Consider the following 16,936-nt stretch of genomic DNA (forward strand, 5'->3'; position numbering starts at 1 on the left):
TTGTTACCTGATAAAGATTCACTTGTACTGTTTCTTCATCAGGTGGACAACAGTAGAAAGAACAAGTATGACTTCTCCTCAGCATCAGTAGCAGAAGGAGGAAAAGCAGCAACAGTAGTATGAGGAAAAAGACGAGCAGCAGCAGCAGCAGCAGTAACAAAAGCAGCAAAGGGAAGAAGTGTGACTTGGTCTTGAATGCTTTATTACCTGATAATGATTCACTTGTACTGGTTCTTCATCAGGTGGCCGAATATAGAAAGACCAAGTCTGACTTCACCTCAACAGCAGCAGCAGCAGCAGCAACAGTAACAAAAGCAGCAGAGGGAAGAAGTGTGACTTGGTCTTGAATGCTTTGTTACCTGATAATGATTCACTTGTACTGGTTCTTCATCAGGTGGCCAAATATAGAAAGACCAAATCTGACTTCACCTCAGCAGCAGCAGCAGCAGTAACAAAAGCAGCAGAGGGAAGAAGTGTGACTTGGTCTTGAATGCTTTGTTACTTGATAATGATTCACTTGTACTATTTTTTCATCAGGTGGACAAATATAGAAAGAACAAGTCTGACTTCACCTCAGCAGCAGCAGCAGCAGCAGCAGTAACAAAAGCAGCAGAGGGAAGAAGTGTGACTTGGTCTCAAATGCTTTGTTACCTGATAATGATTCACTTGTACTGTTTCTTCATCAGGTGGACAACTGTAGAAAGAACAAGTCTGACTTCTCCTCAGTAGCAGCAGCAGAAGGAGGAAAAGCAGCAGAGGGAAGAAGTGTGACTTGATCTTGAATGTTTTGTTACTTGATAAAAATTCACTTGTACTGTTTCTTCATCAGGTGGACAAATATGGAATGACCAAGTCTGACTTCACCTCAGCAGCAGCAGCAGCAGTAACAAAAGCAGCAGAGGGAAGAAGTGTGACTTGGTCTTGAATGCTTTGTTACCTGATAATGATTCACTTGTTCTGTTTTTTCAGCAGGTGGACAACTGTAGAAAGAACAAGTCTGACTTCACCTCAGCAGCAGCAGCAGCAGTAACAAAAGCAGCAGAGGGAAGAAGTTTGACTTCGTCTTGAATGCTTTGTTACTTGATAATGATTCACTTGTACTGTTTCTTCATCAGGTGGACAACTGTAGAAAGAACAAATCTGAATTCACCTCAGCAGCAGCAGCAGCAGTAACAAAAGCAGCAGAGGGAAGAAGTGTGACTTGGTCTTGAATGCTTTGTTACCTGATAATGATTCACTTGTACTGTTTCTTCATCCAGTGGACAAATATAGAAAGAACAAGTCTGACTTCACCTCAACAGCAGCAGCAGCAGTAACAAAAGCAGCAGAGGGAAGAAGTGTGACTTGGTCTTGAATGCTTTGTTACCTGATAATGATTCACTTGTACTGTTTCTTCATCAGGTGGGCAACTGTAGAAAGAACAAGTCTGACTCCATCTCAGCAGCAGCAGCAGCAGTAACAAAAGCAGCAGAGGGAAGAAGTGTGACTTGGTCTTGAATCCTTTGTTACCTGATAATGATTCACTTGTACTGTTTCTTCATCAAGTGGGCAACTGTAGAAAGAACAAGTCTGACTTCACCTCAGCAGCAGCAGCAGCAGCAGCAGCAGCAGCAGCAACAGTAACAAAAGCAGCAGAGGGAAGAAGTGTGACTTGGTCTTGAATGATTTGTTTCCTGATAATGATTCACTTGTACTGTTTCTTCATCAGGTGGACAACTGTAGAAAGAACAAGTCTGATTTCACCTCAGCAGCAGCAGCATTAGTAACTAAAGCAGCAGAAGGAAGAAGTGTGACTTGGTCTTGAATGCTTTGTTACCTGATAATGATTCACTTGTACTGTTTCTTCATCAGGTGGACAACTGTAGAAAGAACAAGTCTGAATTCACCTCAGCAGCAGCAGCAGCAGCAGTAAAAAAAGCAGCAGAGGGAAGAAGTGTGACTTGGTCCTGAATGCTTTGTTACCTGATAATGATTCACTTGTACTGTTTCTTCATCAGGTGGAAAAATATAGAAAGAACAAGTCTGACTTCACCTCAGCAGCAGCAGCAGCAGCAGTAATAAAAGCAGCAGAGGGAAGAAGTGTGACTTAGTCTTGAATGCTTTGTTACCTGATAAAAATTCACTTGTACTGTTTCTTCATCAGGTGGACAAATATAGAAAGAATAAGTCTGACTTCTCCTCAGCACCAGCAACAGCAGTAACAAAAGCAACAGAGGGAAGAAGTGTGACTTGGTCTTGAATGCTTTGTTACCTGATAATAATTCACTTGTACTGTTTCTTCATCAGGTGGGCAACTGTAGAAAGAACAAGTCTGACTTCATCTCAGCAGCAGCAACAGCAGTAACAAAAGCAGCAAAGGGAAGAAGTGTGACTTGGTCTTGAATGCTTTGTTACCTGATAAGGATTCACTTGTACTGTTTCTTCATCAGGTGGGCAACTGTAGAAAGAACAAGTCTGACTTCACCTCAGCAGCAGCAGCAGCAGTAACAAAAGCAGCAGAGGGAAGAAGTGTGACTTGGTCTAGCATGCTTTGTTACCTGATAATGATTCACTTGTACTGTTTCTTCATCAGGTGGGCAACTGTAAAAAGAACAAGTCTTACTTCATCTCAGCAGCAGCAGCAGCAGTAACAAAATCAGCAAAGGGAAGAAGTGTGACTTGGTCCTGAATGCTTTGTTACCTGATGATGATTCACTTGTACTGTTTCTTCATCAGGTGGGCAACTGTAGAAAGAACAAGTCTGACTTCACCTCAGCAGCAGCAGCAGCAGTAACAAAAGCAGCAGAGGGAAGAAGTATGACTTGGTCTAGCATGCTTTGTTACCTGATAATGATTCACTTGTACTGTTTTTTCATCAGGTGGACAAATATAGAAAGAACAAGTCTGACTTCACCTCAGCAGCAGCAGCAGCAGCAGCAGTAACAAAAGCAGCAGCAGTAACAAAAGCAGCAGCAGTAACAAAAGCAGCAGAGAGAAGAAGTGTGACTTGGTCTTGCATGCTTTGTTACCTGATAATGATTCACTTGTACTGTTTCTTCATCAGGTGAACAAATATAGAAAGAACAAGTCTGACTTCACCTCAGCAGCAGCAGCAGCAGTAATAAAAGCAGCAGAGAGAAGAAGTGTGACTTGGTCTTGAATGCTTTGTTACCTGATAATGATTCACTTGTACTGTTTCTTCATCAGGTGGACAAATATAGAAAGAACAAGTCTGACTTCACCTCAGCAGCAGCAGCAGCAGCAGCAGCAGTAACAAAAGCAGCAGAGAGAAGAAGTGTGACTTGGTCTTGAATGCTTTGTTACCTGATAATAATTCACTTGTACTGTTTCTTCATCAGGTGAACAAATATAGAAAGAACAAGTCTGACTTCACCTCAGCAGCAGCAGCAGCAGCAGCAGTAACAAAAGTGGCAGAGAGAAGAAGTGTGACTTGGTCTTGAATGCTTTGTTACCTGATAATGATTCACTTGTACTGTTTCTTCATCAGGTGAACAAATATAGAAAGAACAAGTCTGACTTCACCTTAGCAGCAGCAGCAGCAGCAGCAGTAACAAAAGCAGCAGAGAGAAGAAGTGTGACTTGGTCTTGAATGCTTTGTTACCTGATAATGATTCACTTGTACTGTTTCTTCATCAGGTGGACAAATATAGAAAGAACAAGTCTGACTTCACCTCAGCAGCAGCAGCAGCAGCAGCAGTAACAAAAGCAGCAGAGAGAAGAAGTGTTACTTGGTCTTGAATGCTTTGTTACCTGATAATGATTCACTTGTACTGTTTCTTCATCAGGTGAACAAATATAGAAAGAACAAGTCTGACTTCACCTTAGCAGCAGCAGCAGCAAGCAGCAGTAACAAAAGCAGCAGAGAGAAGAAGTGTGACTTGGTCTTGAATGCTTTGTTACCTGATAATGATTCACTTGTACTGTTTCTTCATCAGGTGGACAAATATGGAAAGAACAAGTCTGATTTCACCTTAGCAGCAGCAGCAGCAGCATCAGTAACAAAAGCAGCAGAGAGAAGAAGTGTGACTTGGTCTTGAATGCTTTGTTACCTGATAATGATTCACTTGTACTGTTTCTTCATCAGGTGGACAAATATAGAAAGAACAAGTCTGACTTCACCTCAGCAGCAGCAGCAGTAGTAACAAAAGCAGCAGAGGGAAGAAGTGTGACTTGGTCTTGAATGCTTTGTTACTTGATAATGATTCACTTGTACTGTTTCTTCATCAGCTGGACAAATATAGAAAGAACAAGTCTGACTTCACCTCAGCAGCAGCAGCAGCAGCAGCAGTAACAAAAGCAGCAGAGAGAAGAAGTGTGACTTGGTCTTGAATGCTTTGTTACCTGATAATGATTCACTTGTACTGTTTCTTCATCAGGTGAACAAATATAGAAAGAACAAGTCTGACTTCACCTTAGCAGCAGCAGCAGCAGCAGCAGTAACAAAAGCAGCAGAGGGAAGAAGTGTGACTTGGTCTTGAATGCTTTGTTACCTGATAATGATTCACTTGTACTGTTTCTTCATCATGTGGACTAATATAAAAAGTACAAGTCTGACTTCACCTCAGCAGCAGCAGCAGCAGCAGCAGTAACAAAAGCAGCAGAGGGAAGAAGTTTGACTTGGTTTTGAATGCTTTGTTACTTGATAATGATTCACTTGTACTGTTTCTTCATCAGGTGGACAACTGTAGAAAGAGCAAGTCTGACTTCCCCTCAGCAGCAGCAGCAGTAGTAACAAAAGCAGCAGAGGGAAGAAGTGTGACTTGGTCTTGAATGCTTTGTTACTTGATAATGATTCACTTGTACTGTTTCTTCATCAGGTGGACAACTGTAAAAAGAGCAAGTCTGATTTCACCTCAGCAGCAGCAGCAGCAGTAACAAAAGCAGCAGAGGGAAGAATTGCGACTTGGTCTTGAATGCTTTGTTACCTGATAATGATTCACTTGTACTGTTTCTTCATCAGGTGGACAACTGTAGAAAGAGCAAGTCTGACTTCACCTCAGCAGCAGCAGTAACAAAAGCAGCAGAGGGAAGAAGTGTGAATTGGTCTTGAATGCTTTGTTACTTGATAATGATTCACTTGTACTGTTTCTTCATCAGGTGGACAACTGTAGAAAGAGCAAGTCTGACTTCACCTCAGCAGCAGCAGCAGCAGTAACAAAAGCAGCAGAGGGAAGAAGTGTGACTTGGTCTTGAATGCTTTGTTACCTGATAATGATTCACTTGTACTGTTTCTTCATCAGGTGGACAAATATAGAAAGAACAAGTCTGACTTCACCTCAGCAGCAGCAGCAGCAGCAGCAGTAACAAAAGCAGCAGAGGGAAGAAGTGTGACTTGGTTTTGAATGCTTTGTTACCTGATAATGATTCACTTGTACTGTTTCTTCATCAGGTGGACAACTGTAGAAAGAGCAAGTCTGACTTCACCTCATCAGCACCAGCAGTAGTAACAAAAGCAGCAGAGGGAAGAAGTGTGACTTGGTCTTGAATGCTTTGTTACTTGATAATGATTCACTTGTACTGTTTCTTCATCAGGTGGACAACTGTAAAAAGAGCAAGTCTGAATTCACCTCAGCAGCAGCAGCAGCAGTAACAAAAGCATCAGAGGGAAGAAGTGTGACTTGGTCTTGAATGCTTTGTTACCTGATAATTCAATTGTACTGTTTCTTCATTATGTGGACAACTGTAGAAAGAGCAAGTCTGACTTCACCTCAGCAGCAGCAGTAACAAAAGCAGCAGAGGGAAGAAGTGTGAATTGGTCTTGAATGCTTTGTTACTTGATAATGATTCACTTGTACTGTTTTTTCATCAGGTGGACAACTGTAGAAAGAGCAAGTCTGACTTCACCTCAGCAGCAGCAGCAGCAGTAACAAAAGCAGCAGAGGGAAGAAGTGTGACTTGGTCTTGAATGCTTTGTTACTTGATAATGATTCACTTGTACTGTATCTTCATCAGGTGGACAAATATAGAAAGAACAAGTCTGACTTCACCTCAGCAGCAGCAGCAGCAGCAGCAGCAGTAACAAAAGCAGCAAAGGGAAGAAGTGTGACTTGGTCTTGAATGCTTTTTACTTGATAATGATTCACTTATACTGTTTCTTCATCAGGTGGACATATATAGAAAGACCAAGTCTGACTTCACCTCAGCAGCAGCAGCAGCAGTAACAAAAGCAGCAAAGGGAAGAAGTGTGACTTGGTCTTGAATGCTTTGTTACTTGATATTGATTCACTTGTACTGTTTCTTCATCATGTGGACAAATATAGAAAGTCCAAGTCTGACTTCACCTCAGCAGCAGCAGCAGCAGTAACAAAAGCAGCAAAGGGAAGAAATGTGACTTGGGGTTGAATGTTTTGTTACTTGATAATGATTCACTTGTACTGTTTCTTCATCAGGTGGACAAATATAGAAAGAACAAGTCTGACTTCACTTCAGCAGCAGCAGCAGCAGCAGCAGCAGTAACAAAAACAGCAAAGGGAAGAAGTGTGACTTGGTCTTGAATGCTTTGTTACTTGATAATGATTCACTTGTACTGTTTCTTCATCAGGTGGACATATATAAAAAGACCAAGTCTGACTACACCTCAGCAGCAGCAGCAGCAGCAGCAGCAGCAGTAACAAAAGCAGCAAAGGGAAGAAGTGTGACTTGGTCTTGAATGCTTTGTTACTTGATAATGATTCACTTGTACTGTTTCTTCATCAGGTGGACAAATATAGAAAGAACAAGTCTAACTTCACCTCAGCAGCAGCAGCAGCAGTAACAAAAGCAGCAAAGGGAAGAAGTGAGACTTAGTCTTGAATGCTTTGTTACCTAATAAAGATTCACTTGTACTGTTTCTTCAACAGGTGGACAAATATAGAAAGAACAAGTCTGACTTCACATCAGCAGCAGCAGCAGCAGTAACAAAAGCAGCAGAGGGAAGAAGTGTGACTTGGTCTTGAATGCTTTGTTACTTGATAATGATTCACTTGTACTGTTTCTTCATCAGGTGGACAAATATAAAAAGAAAAAGTCTGACTTCTCCTCAGCAGCAGCAGCAGCAGTAACAAAAGCAGCAGAGGGAAGAAGTGTGACTTGGTCTTGAATGCTCTGTTACCTGATAAAAATTCACTTGTACTGTTTCTTCATCAGGTGGACAAATATAGAAAGAACAAGTCTGACTTCACCTCAGCAGTAGCAGCAGCAGTAACAAAAGCAGCAGAGAGAAGAAGTGTGACTTGGTCTTGAATGCTTTGTTACCTGATAAGAATTCTCTTGTACTGTTTCTTCATCAGGTGGACAAATATAGAAAGAACAAGTCTGACTTCACCTCAACAGCAGCAGCAGCAGTAACAAAAGCAGCAAAGGAAAGAAGTGTGACTTGGTCTTGAATGCTTTGTTACTTGTTAATGATTCACCTGTACTGTTTCTTCATCAGGTGGACAAATATAGAAAGAAAAGTCTGACTTCTCCTCAGCATCAGCAGCAGCAGTAACAAAAGCAGCAGAGGGAAGAAGTGTGACTTGGTCTTGAATGCTCTGTTACCTGATAAAAATTCACTTGTTCTGTTTCTTCATCAGGTGGACAAATATAGAAAGAACAAGTCTGACTTCACCTCAGCAGTAGCAGCAGCAGTAACAAAAGCAGCAGAGGGAAGAAGTGTGATTTGGTCTTGAATGCTCTGTTACCTGATAAAACTTCACTTGTACTGTTTCTTCAACAGGTGGACAAATATAGAAAGAACAAGTCTGACTTCAACTCAGCAGTAGCAGCAGCAGTAACAAAAGCAGCAGAGGGAAGAAGTGTGACTTGGTCTTGAATGCTTTGTTACTTGATAATGATTCACTTGTACTGTTTCTTCATCAGGTGGACAAATATAGAAAGAACAAGTCTGACTTCACCTCAGCAGTAGCAGCAGCAGTAACAAAAGCAGCAGAGGGAAGAAGTGTGACTTGGTCTTGCATGCTTTGTTACCTGATAATGATTCACTTGTTCTGTTTCTTCATCAGGTGGACAAATATAGAAAGAACAAGTTTAACTTCACCTCAGTAGCAGCATCACCAGTAACAAAAGCAGCAGAGGGAAGAAGTGTGACTTGGTCGTGAATGCTTTGTTACCTGGTAATAATTCAGTTGTACTGTTTCTTCATCCTGTGGACAAATATAGAAAGAACAAGTCTGACTTCACCTCAGCAGCAGCAGCAGCATTAACAAAAGAAGCAGAGGGAAGAAGTGTGACTATGGTCTTCAATGCTTTGTTACCTGATAATGATTCACTTGTACTGTTTCTTCATCAGGTGGACAAATATAGAAAGAACAAGTCTGACTTCCATTCAGCAGCAGCAGCAGCACCAGTAACAAAAGCATCAGAGGGAAGAAGTGTGACTTGGTCTTGAATGCTTTGTTACCTGATAAAGATTCACTTGTACTGTTTCTTCATCAGGTGGACAAATATAGAAAGAACAAGTCTGACTTCACTCCAGCAGCAGCAGCAGCAGTAACAAAAGCAGCAGAGGGAAGAAGTGTGACTTGGTCTTGCATGCTTAGTTACCTGATAATGATTCACTTGTTCTGTTTCTTCATCAGGTGGACAAATATAGAAAGAACAAGTCTGACTTCACTTCAGCAGCAGCAACAGCAGTAACAAAAGCAGCAGTGGGAAGAAGTGTGACATAGTCTTGAATGCTTTGTTACCTGATAATGATTCACTTGTACTGTTTCTTCATCAGGTGGACAAATATAGAAAGAACAAGTCTAACTTCAACTCAGCAGCAGCAGCAGCAGTAACAAAAGCATCAGAGGGGAGAAGTGTGACTTGGTCTTGAATGCTTTGTTACCTGATAAAGATTCACTTGTACTGTTTCTTCATCAGGTGGACAAATATAGAAAGAACAAGTCTGACTTCACTTCAGCAGCAGCAGCAGCAGCAGCAGTAACAAAAGCATCAGAGGGGAGAAGTGTGACTTGGTCTTGAATGCTTTGTTACCTGATAAAGATTCACTTGTACTGTTTCTTCATCAGGTGGACAAATATAGAAAGAACAAGTCTGACTTCACTTCAGCAGCAGCAGCAGCATCACCAGTAACAAAAGCAGCAGAGGGAAGAAGTGTGACTTGGTCTTGAATGCTTTGTTACCTGATAATGATTCACTTGTACTGTTTCTTCATCAGGTGGACAAATATAGAAAGAACAAATCTGACTTCAATTCAGCAGCAGCAGCAGCAGTAACAAAAGCAGCAGAGGGAAGAAGTGTGACTATGGTCTTCAATGCTTTGTTACCTGATAATGATTCACTTGTACTGTTTCTTCATCAGGTGGACAAATATAGAAAGAACAAGTCTGACTTCAACTCAGCAGCAGCAGCAGCAGTAACAAAAGCAGCAGAGGGAAGAAGTGTGACTATGGTTTTCAATGCTTTGTTACCTGATAATGATTCACTTGTACTGTTTCTTCATCAGGTGGACAAATATAGAAAGAACAAGTCTGACTTCACCTCAGCAGCAGCAGCAGCAGTAACAAAAGCAGCAGAGGGAAGAAGTGTGACTATGGTCTTCAATGCTTTGTTACCTGATAAAGATTCACTTGTACTGTTTCTTCATCAGGTGGACAAATATAGAAAGAACAAGTCTGACTTCACTTCAGCAGCAGCAGCAGCAGTAACAAAAGCAGCAGAGGGAAGAAGTGTGACTTGGTCTTAAATGCTTTGTTACCTGATAAAAATTCACTTGTACTGTTTCTTCATCAGGGGACAAATATAGAAAGAACAAGTCTGACTTCACTTCAGCAGCAGCAACAGCAGTAACAAAAGCAGCAGAGGGAAGAAGTGTGACATAGTCTTGAATGCTTTGTTACCTGATAATGATTCACTTGTACTGTTTCTTCATCAGGTGGACAAATATGGAAAGACCAAGTCTGACTTCACCTCAGCAGCAGCAGCAGCAGTAACAAAAGCAGCAGAGGGAAGAAGTGTGACTTGGTCTTGAATGCTTTGTTACCTGATAATGATTCACTTGTACTGTTTCTTCATCCGGTGGACAACTGTAGAAAGAACAAGTCTGACTTCTCCTCAGCAGCAGCAGCAGGAGGAGGACAAGCAGCAACAGTAGTATGAGGAAAATGGCGAGCAGCAGCAGCAGCAGCAGTGACTAAAACAGCAGAGGGAAGAAGTCTGACTTGGCCTAACATGCTTTGTTACCTGATAAAGTTTCACTTGTTCTGTTTCTTCATCACGTGGACAAATATAGAAAGAACAAGTCTGACTTCACCTCAGCAGCAGCAGCAGCAGTAACAAAAGCAGCAAAGGGAAGAAGTGAGACATAGTCTTGAATGCTTTGTTACCTAATAAAGATTCACTTGTACTGTTTCTTCATCAGGTGGACAAATATAGAAAGAACAAGTCTGACTTCACTTCAGCAGCAATAGTAGCAGTAACAAAAGCAGCAGAGGGAAGAAGTGTGACTTAGTCTTGAATGCTTTGTTACCTAATAAAGATTCACTTGCACTGTTTCTTCATCAGGTGGACAAATATAGAAAGAACAAGTCTGACTTCACCTCAGCAGCAGCAGCAGCAGTAAAAAAAGCAGCAGAGGGAAGAAGTGTGACTTGGTCTTGAATGCTTTGTTACCTGATAAAAATTCACTTATACTGTTTCTTCATCAGTTGGACAAATATAGAAAGACCAAGTCTGACTTCACCTCAGCAGCAGCAGCAGCAGTAACAAAAGCAGCAGAGGGAAGAAGTGTATCTTGGTCTTGAATGCTTTGTTACCTGATAAAGATTCACTTGTACTGTTTCTTCATCAGGTGGACAAATATAGAAAGACCAAGTCTGACTTAACCTCAGCAGCAGCAGCAGCAGCAGCAGCAGCAGCAGCAGTAACAAAAGCACCAGAGGGAAGAAGTGGGACTTGGTCTTGAATGCTTTGTTACCTGATAAAGATTCACTTGTACTGTTTCTTCATCAGGTGGACAAATGTAGAAAGAACAAGTCTGACTTCTCCTCAGCAGCAGCAGGATAGGAGAATGAGCAGCAACAGTAGTAGGAGGAAAAGGATGAGGAGCAGTAGAAGCAGCAGCGATAAAAGCTGCAGAGGGAAGAAGTGTGACTTGGCCTAGCATGCTTTGTTACCTGATAAAGATTCACTTGTACTGTTTCTTCATCAGGTGGACAAATGTTGAAAGAACAAGTCTGACTTCTCCTCAGCAGCAGCAGGATAGGAGAATGAGCAGCAACAGTGGTAGGAGGAAAAGGATGAGGAGCAGTAGAAGCAGCAGCGATAAAAGCTGCAGAGGGAAGAAGTGTGACTTGGCCTAGCATGCTTTTTTACCTGATAAAGATTCACTTGTACTGTTTCTTCATCAGGTGGACAAATGTAGAAAGAACAAGTCTGACTTCTCCTCAGCAGCAGCAGGATAGGAGAATGAGCAGCAACAGTAGTAGGAGGAAAAGGATGAGGAGCAGTAGAAGCAGCAGCGATAAAAGCTGCAGAGGGAAATGTGTGACTTAGCCTAGCATGCTTTGTTACCTGATAATGATTCACTTGTACTGTTTCTTCATCAGGTGGACAAATGTAGAAAGAACAAGTCTGACTTCACCTCAGCAGCAGCAGCAGCAGTAACAAAAGCAGCAGAGGGAAGAAGTGTGACTTGGTCTTGAATGCTTTGTTACCTGATAAGGATTCACTTGTACTGTTTCTTCATCAGGTGGACAAATGTAGAAAGAACAAGTCTGACTTCTCCTCAGCAGCAGCAGGATAGGAGAATGAGCAGCAACAGTAGTAAGAGGAAAAGGATGAGGAGCAGTAGAAGCAGCAGCGATAAAAGCTGCAGAGGGAAGAAGTGTGACTTGGCCTAGCATGCTTTGTTACCTGATAATGAATCACTTGTACTATTTCTTCATCAGGTGGACAAATATAGAAAGACCAAGTCTGACTTCACCTCAGCAGCAGCAGCAGCAGTAACAAAAGCAGCAGAGGGAAGAAGTGTGACTTGGTCTTGAATGCTTTGTTACCTGATAAAGATTCACTTGTACTGTTTCTTCATCAGGTGGACAAATGTAGAAAGAACAAGTATGATTTCTCCTCAGCAGCAGCAGGATAGGAGAATGAGCAGCAACAGTAGTAGGAGGAAAAGGATGAGGAGCAGTAGAAGCAGCAGCGATAAAAGCTGCAGAGGGAAGAAGTGTGACTTGGCCTAGCATGCGTTGTTACCTGATAATGAATCACTTGTACTATTTCTTCATCAGGTGGACAAATATAGAAAGACCAAGTCTGACTTCACCTCAGCAGCAGCAGCAGCAGTAACAAAAGCAGCAGAGGGAAGAAGTGTGACTTGGTCTTGAATGCTTTGTTACCTGATAAAGATTCACTTGTACTGTTTCTTCATCAGGTGGACAAATGTAGAAAGAACAAGTATGATTTCTCCTCAGCAGCAGCAGGATAGGAGAATGAACAGCAACAGTAGTAGGAGGAAAAGGATGAGGAGCAGTAGAAGCAGCAGCGAAAAAAGCTGCAGAGGGAAGAAGTGTGAGTTGGTCTAGCATGCTTTGTTACCTGATAAAGTTTCACTTGTTCTGTTTCTTCATCAGGTGGACAAATATAGAAAGAACAAGTCTGACTTCACCTCAGAAGCAGCATCACCAGTAACATAAGCAGCAGAGGGAAGAAGTGTGACTTGGTCTTGAATGCTTTGTTACCTGATATTGATTCACTTGTACTGTTTCTTCATCAGGTGGACAAATATAGAAAGACCAAGTCTGACTTCACCTCAGCAGCAGCAGCAGTAACAAAAGCAACAGAGGGAAGAAGTATGACTTGGTTTTGAATGCTTTGTTACCTGATAAAGATTCACTTGTACTGTTTCTTCATCAGGTGGACAAATATAGAAAGACCAAGTCTGACTTCACCTCAGCAGCAGCAGCAGTAACAAAAGCAGCAGAGGGAAGAAGTGTGACTTGGTCTTGAATGCTTTGTTACCTAATAAAGATTCACTTGTACTGTTTCTTCATCAGGTGGACAAATGCAGAAAGAACAAGTCTGACATCTCCTCAGCAGCAGCAGCAGCAGCAGTAGCAAAAGCAGCATAGGGAAGAAGTCTGACTTGGTCTTGAATGCTTTGTTACCTGACAAAGTTCAACTTGTTCTGTTTCTTCATCAGGTGGACAAATATAGAAAGACCAAGTCTGACTTCACCTCAGCAGTAGCAGCAGCAGTAGCAAAAGCAGCAGAGGGAAGAAGTCTGACTTGGTCTTGAATGCTTTGTTACCTGACAAAGTTTCACTTGTTCTGTTTCTTCATCAGGTGGACAAATATAGAAAGACCAAGTCTGACTTCACCTCAGCAGTAGCAGCAGCAGTAGCAAAAGCAGCAGAGGGAAGAAGTGTGACTTGGTCTTGAATGCTTTGTTACCTGATAATGATTCACTTGTACTGTTTCTTCATCAGGTGGACAAATATAGAAAGAACAAGTCTGACTTCACCTCAGCAGCAGCAGCAGCAGTAACAAAAGCAGCAGAGGGAAGAAGTGTGACTTGGTCTTGAATGCTTTGTTACCTGACAAAGTTTCACTTGTTCTGTTTCTTTATCAGGTGGACAAATATAGACAGACCAAGTCTGACTTCACCTCAGCAGTAGCAGCAGCAGTAGCAAAAGCAGCAGAGGGAAGAAGTGTGACTTGGTCTTGAATGCTTTGTTACCTGATAATGATTCACTTGTACTGTTTCTTCATCAGGTGGACAAATGTAGAAAGAACAAGTATGATTTCTCCTCAGCAGCAGCAGGATAGGAGAATGAACAGCAACAGTAGTAGGAGGAAAAGGATGAGGAGCAGTAGAAGCAGCAGCGAAAAAAGCTGCAGAGGGAAGAAGTGTGACTTGGTCTAGCATGCTTTGTTACCTGATAAAGTTTCACTTGTTCTGTTTCTTCATCAGGTGGACAAATATAGAAAGAACAAGTCTGACTTCACCTCAGAAGCAGCATCACCAGTAACAAAAGCAGCAGAGGGAAGAAGTGTGACTTGGTCTTGAATGCTTTGTTACCTGATATTGATTCACTTGTACTGTTTCTTCATCAGGTGGACAAATATAGAAAGACCAAGTCTGACTTCACCTCAGCAGCAGCAGCAGTAACAAAAGCAGCAGAGGGAAGAAGTATGACTTGGTTTTGAATGCTTTGTTACCTGATAAAGATTCACTTGTACTGTTTCTTCATCAGGTGGACAAATATAGAAAGACCAAGTCTGACTTCACCTCAGCAGCAGCAGCAGTAACAAAAGCAGCAGAGGGAAGAAGTGTGACTTGGTCTTGAATGCTTTGTTACCTGATAAAGATTCACTTGTACTGTTTCTTCATCAGGTGGACAAATGTAGAAAGAACAAGTATGATTTCTCCTCAGCAGCAGCAGGATAGGATAATGAACAGCAACAGTAGTAGGACGAAAAGGATGAGGAGCAGTAGAAGCAGCAGCGAAAAAAGCTGCAGAGGGAAGAAGTGTGACTTGGTCTAGCATGCTTTGTTACCTGATAAAGTTTCACTTGTTCTGTTTCTTCATCAGGTGGACAAATATAGAAAGAACAAGTCTGACTTCACCTCAGAAGCAGCATCACCAGTAACAAAAGCAGCAGAGGGAAGAAGTGTGACTTGGTCTTGAATGCTTTGTTACCTGATATTGATTCACTTGTACTGTTTCTTCATCAGGTGGACAAATATAGAAAGACCAAGTCTGACTTCACCTCAGCAGCAGCAGCAGTAACAAAAGCAGCAGAGGGAAGAAGTGTGACTTGGTCTTGAATGCTTTGTTACCTGATAAAGATTCACTTGTACTGTTTCTTCATCAGGTGGACAAATGCAGAAAGAACAAGTCTGACTTCTCCTCAGCAGCAGCAGCAGCAGCAGTAGCAAAAGCAGCATAGGGAAGAAGTCTGACTTGGTCTTGAATGCTTTGTTACCTGACAAAGTTCCACTTGTTCTGTTTCTTCATCAGGTGGACAAATATAGAAAGACCAAGTCTGACTTCACCTCAGCAGTAGCAGCAGCAGTAGCAAAAGCAGCAGAGGGAAGAAGTCTGACTTGGTCTTGAATGCTTTGTTACCTGACAAAGTTTCACTTGTTCTGTTTCTTCATCAGGTGGACAAATATAGAAAGACCAAGTCTGACTTCACCTCAGCAGTAGCAGCAACAGTAGCAAAAGCAGCAGAGGGAAGAAGTGTGACTTGGTCTTGAATGCTTTGTTACCTGATAATGATTCACTTGTACTGTTTCTTCATCAGGTGGACAAATATAGAAAGAACAAGTCTGACTTCACCTCAGCAGCAGCAGTAGCAGTAACAAAAGCAGCAGAGGGAAGAAGTGTGAATTGGTCTTGAATGCTTTGTTACCTGACAAAGTTTCACTTGTTCTGTTTCTTCATCAGGTGGACAAATATAGAAAGACCAAGTCTGACTTCACCTCAGCAGTAGCAGCAGCAGTAGCAAAAGCAGCAGAGGGAAGAAGTGTGACTTGGTCTTGAATGCTTTGTTACCTGATAATGATTCACTTGTACTGTTTCTTCATCAGGTGGACAAATGTAGAAAGAACAAGTATGATTTCTCCTCAGCAGCAGCAGGATAGGAGAATGAACAGCAACAGTAGTAGGAGGAAAAGGATGAGGAGCAGTAGAAGCAGCAGCGAAAAAAGCTGCAGAGGGAAGAAGTGTTACTTGGTCTAGCATGCTTTGTTACCTGATAAAGTTTCACTTGTTCTGTTTCTTCATCAGGTGGACAAATATAGAAAGAACAAGTCTGACTTCACCTCAGAAGCAGCATCACCAGTAACAAAAGCAGCAGAGGGAAGAAGTGTGACTTGGTCTTGAATGCTTTGTTACCTGATAAAGATTCACTTGTACTGTTTCTTCATCAGGTGGACAAATATAGAAAGACCAAGTCTGACTTCACCTCAGCAGCAGCAGCAGTAACAAAAGCAGCAGAGGGAAGAAGTATGACTTGGTTTTGAATGCTTTGTTACCTGATAAAGATTCACTTGTACTGTTTCTTCATCAGGTGGACAAATATAGAAAGACCAAGTCTGACTTCACCTCAGCAGCAGCAGCAGTAACAAAAGCAGCAGAGGGAAGAAGTGTGACTTGGTCTTGAATGCTTTGTTACCTGATAAAGATTCACTTGTACTGTTTCTTCATCAGGTGGACAAATGCAGAAAGAACAAGTCCGACTTCTCCTCAGCAGCAGCAGCAGCAGCAGTAGCAAAAGCAGCATAGGGAAGAAGTCTGACTTGGTCTTGAATGCTTTGTTACCTGACAAAGTTCCACTTGTTCTGTTTCTTCATCAGGTGGACAAATATAGAAAGACCAAGTCTGACTTCACCTCAGCAGTAGCAGCAGCAGTAGCAAAAGCAGCAGAGGGAAGAAGTGTGACTTGGTCTTGAATGCTTTGTTACCTGATAATGATTCACTTGTACGGTTTCTTCATCAGGTGGACAAATATAGAAAGAACAAGTCTGACTTTACCTCAGCAGCAGCAGCAGCAGCAGCAGCAGCATCAAAAGCAGCAGAGGAGAAAAGTCTGACTTGGGCTAGCATGCTTTGTTACCTTATATATATATTCACTAGTACTGTTTCTTCGTCAAGTTATCTTAGTGTTACCAGATGTATGAGAAAAGAGGAGAATGTGTATGTGAAGCTAAAGGAGAAATGAGCCATAATCATAGAGGGATCCAATGTGTGAGCAAACATTCGTGTTTCCATGAGGCTACATAAAAAATAGAAAAAACTATTAAAAACCATGTCTTTTCTTGGAAGTACCTGATTATTTATAAGCATGAATTTGCATGAGGGTACACCCACAGGAACGCTGTTCTACGTTATTTCTCTTCCTCTTGTTTTTTTTAAGTTTTCATAGTTTTTATATGAAAGATCGAATTTAATGTTGTTAATCTTCTTAGAATATTTAATTTCAATTGTTCATTAGTTCTCTTATA

At 41.8% G+C, this 16,936-nt stretch overlaps 1 protein-coding gene across 1 annotated transcript in view; it reads left to right on the forward strand.

Annotated features, from left to right (window-relative positions):
- The first annotated feature begins 1,515 nt into the window (after positions 1 to 1,515).
- LOC137656483 (micronuclear linker histone polyprotein-like) overlaps positions 1,516 to 16,936 on the forward strand; it is a 34,797-nt gene continuing 19,376 nt past the window's right edge. Inside the window, exons 1-17 of the mRNA XM_068390658.1 lie at positions 1,516 to 1,619; positions 4,566 to 4,755; positions 5,098 to 5,178; positions 5,533 to 5,613; positions 5,810 to 5,890; positions 7,554 to 7,634; positions 7,983 to 8,063; positions 8,270 to 8,353; positions 8,559 to 8,639; positions 8,845 to 8,931; positions 9,143 to 9,556; positions 9,860 to 9,940; positions 12,558 to 12,611; positions 13,898 to 13,978; positions 14,520 to 14,600; positions 15,720 to 15,800; positions 16,432 to 16,519. Of these exons, the coding sequence (XP_068246759.1) occupies positions 1,516 to 1,619; positions 4,566 to 4,755; positions 5,098 to 5,178; positions 5,533 to 5,613; positions 5,810 to 5,890; positions 7,554 to 7,634; positions 7,983 to 8,063; positions 8,270 to 8,353; positions 8,559 to 8,639; positions 8,845 to 8,931; positions 9,143 to 9,556; positions 9,860 to 9,940; positions 12,558 to 12,611; positions 13,898 to 13,978; positions 14,520 to 14,600; positions 15,720 to 15,800; positions 16,432 to 16,519 (1,831 nt within the window). The remainder of the gene's footprint in view (positions 1,620 to 4,565; positions 4,756 to 5,097; positions 5,179 to 5,532; positions 5,614 to 5,809; positions 5,891 to 7,553; positions 7,635 to 7,982; positions 8,064 to 8,269; positions 8,354 to 8,558; positions 8,640 to 8,844; positions 8,932 to 9,142; positions 9,557 to 9,859; positions 9,941 to 12,557; positions 12,612 to 13,897; positions 13,979 to 14,519; positions 14,601 to 15,719; positions 15,801 to 16,431; positions 16,520 to 16,936) is intronic.

The sequence above is a fragment of the Palaemon carinicauda genome, chromosome 17, assembly GCF_036898095.1.
Source record: "Palaemon carinicauda isolate YSFRI2023 chromosome 17, ASM3689809v2, whole genome shotgun sequence".
Taxonomy (NCBI): Eukaryota; Metazoa; Arthropoda; class Malacostraca; order Decapoda; family Palaemonidae; genus Palaemon; species Palaemon carinicauda.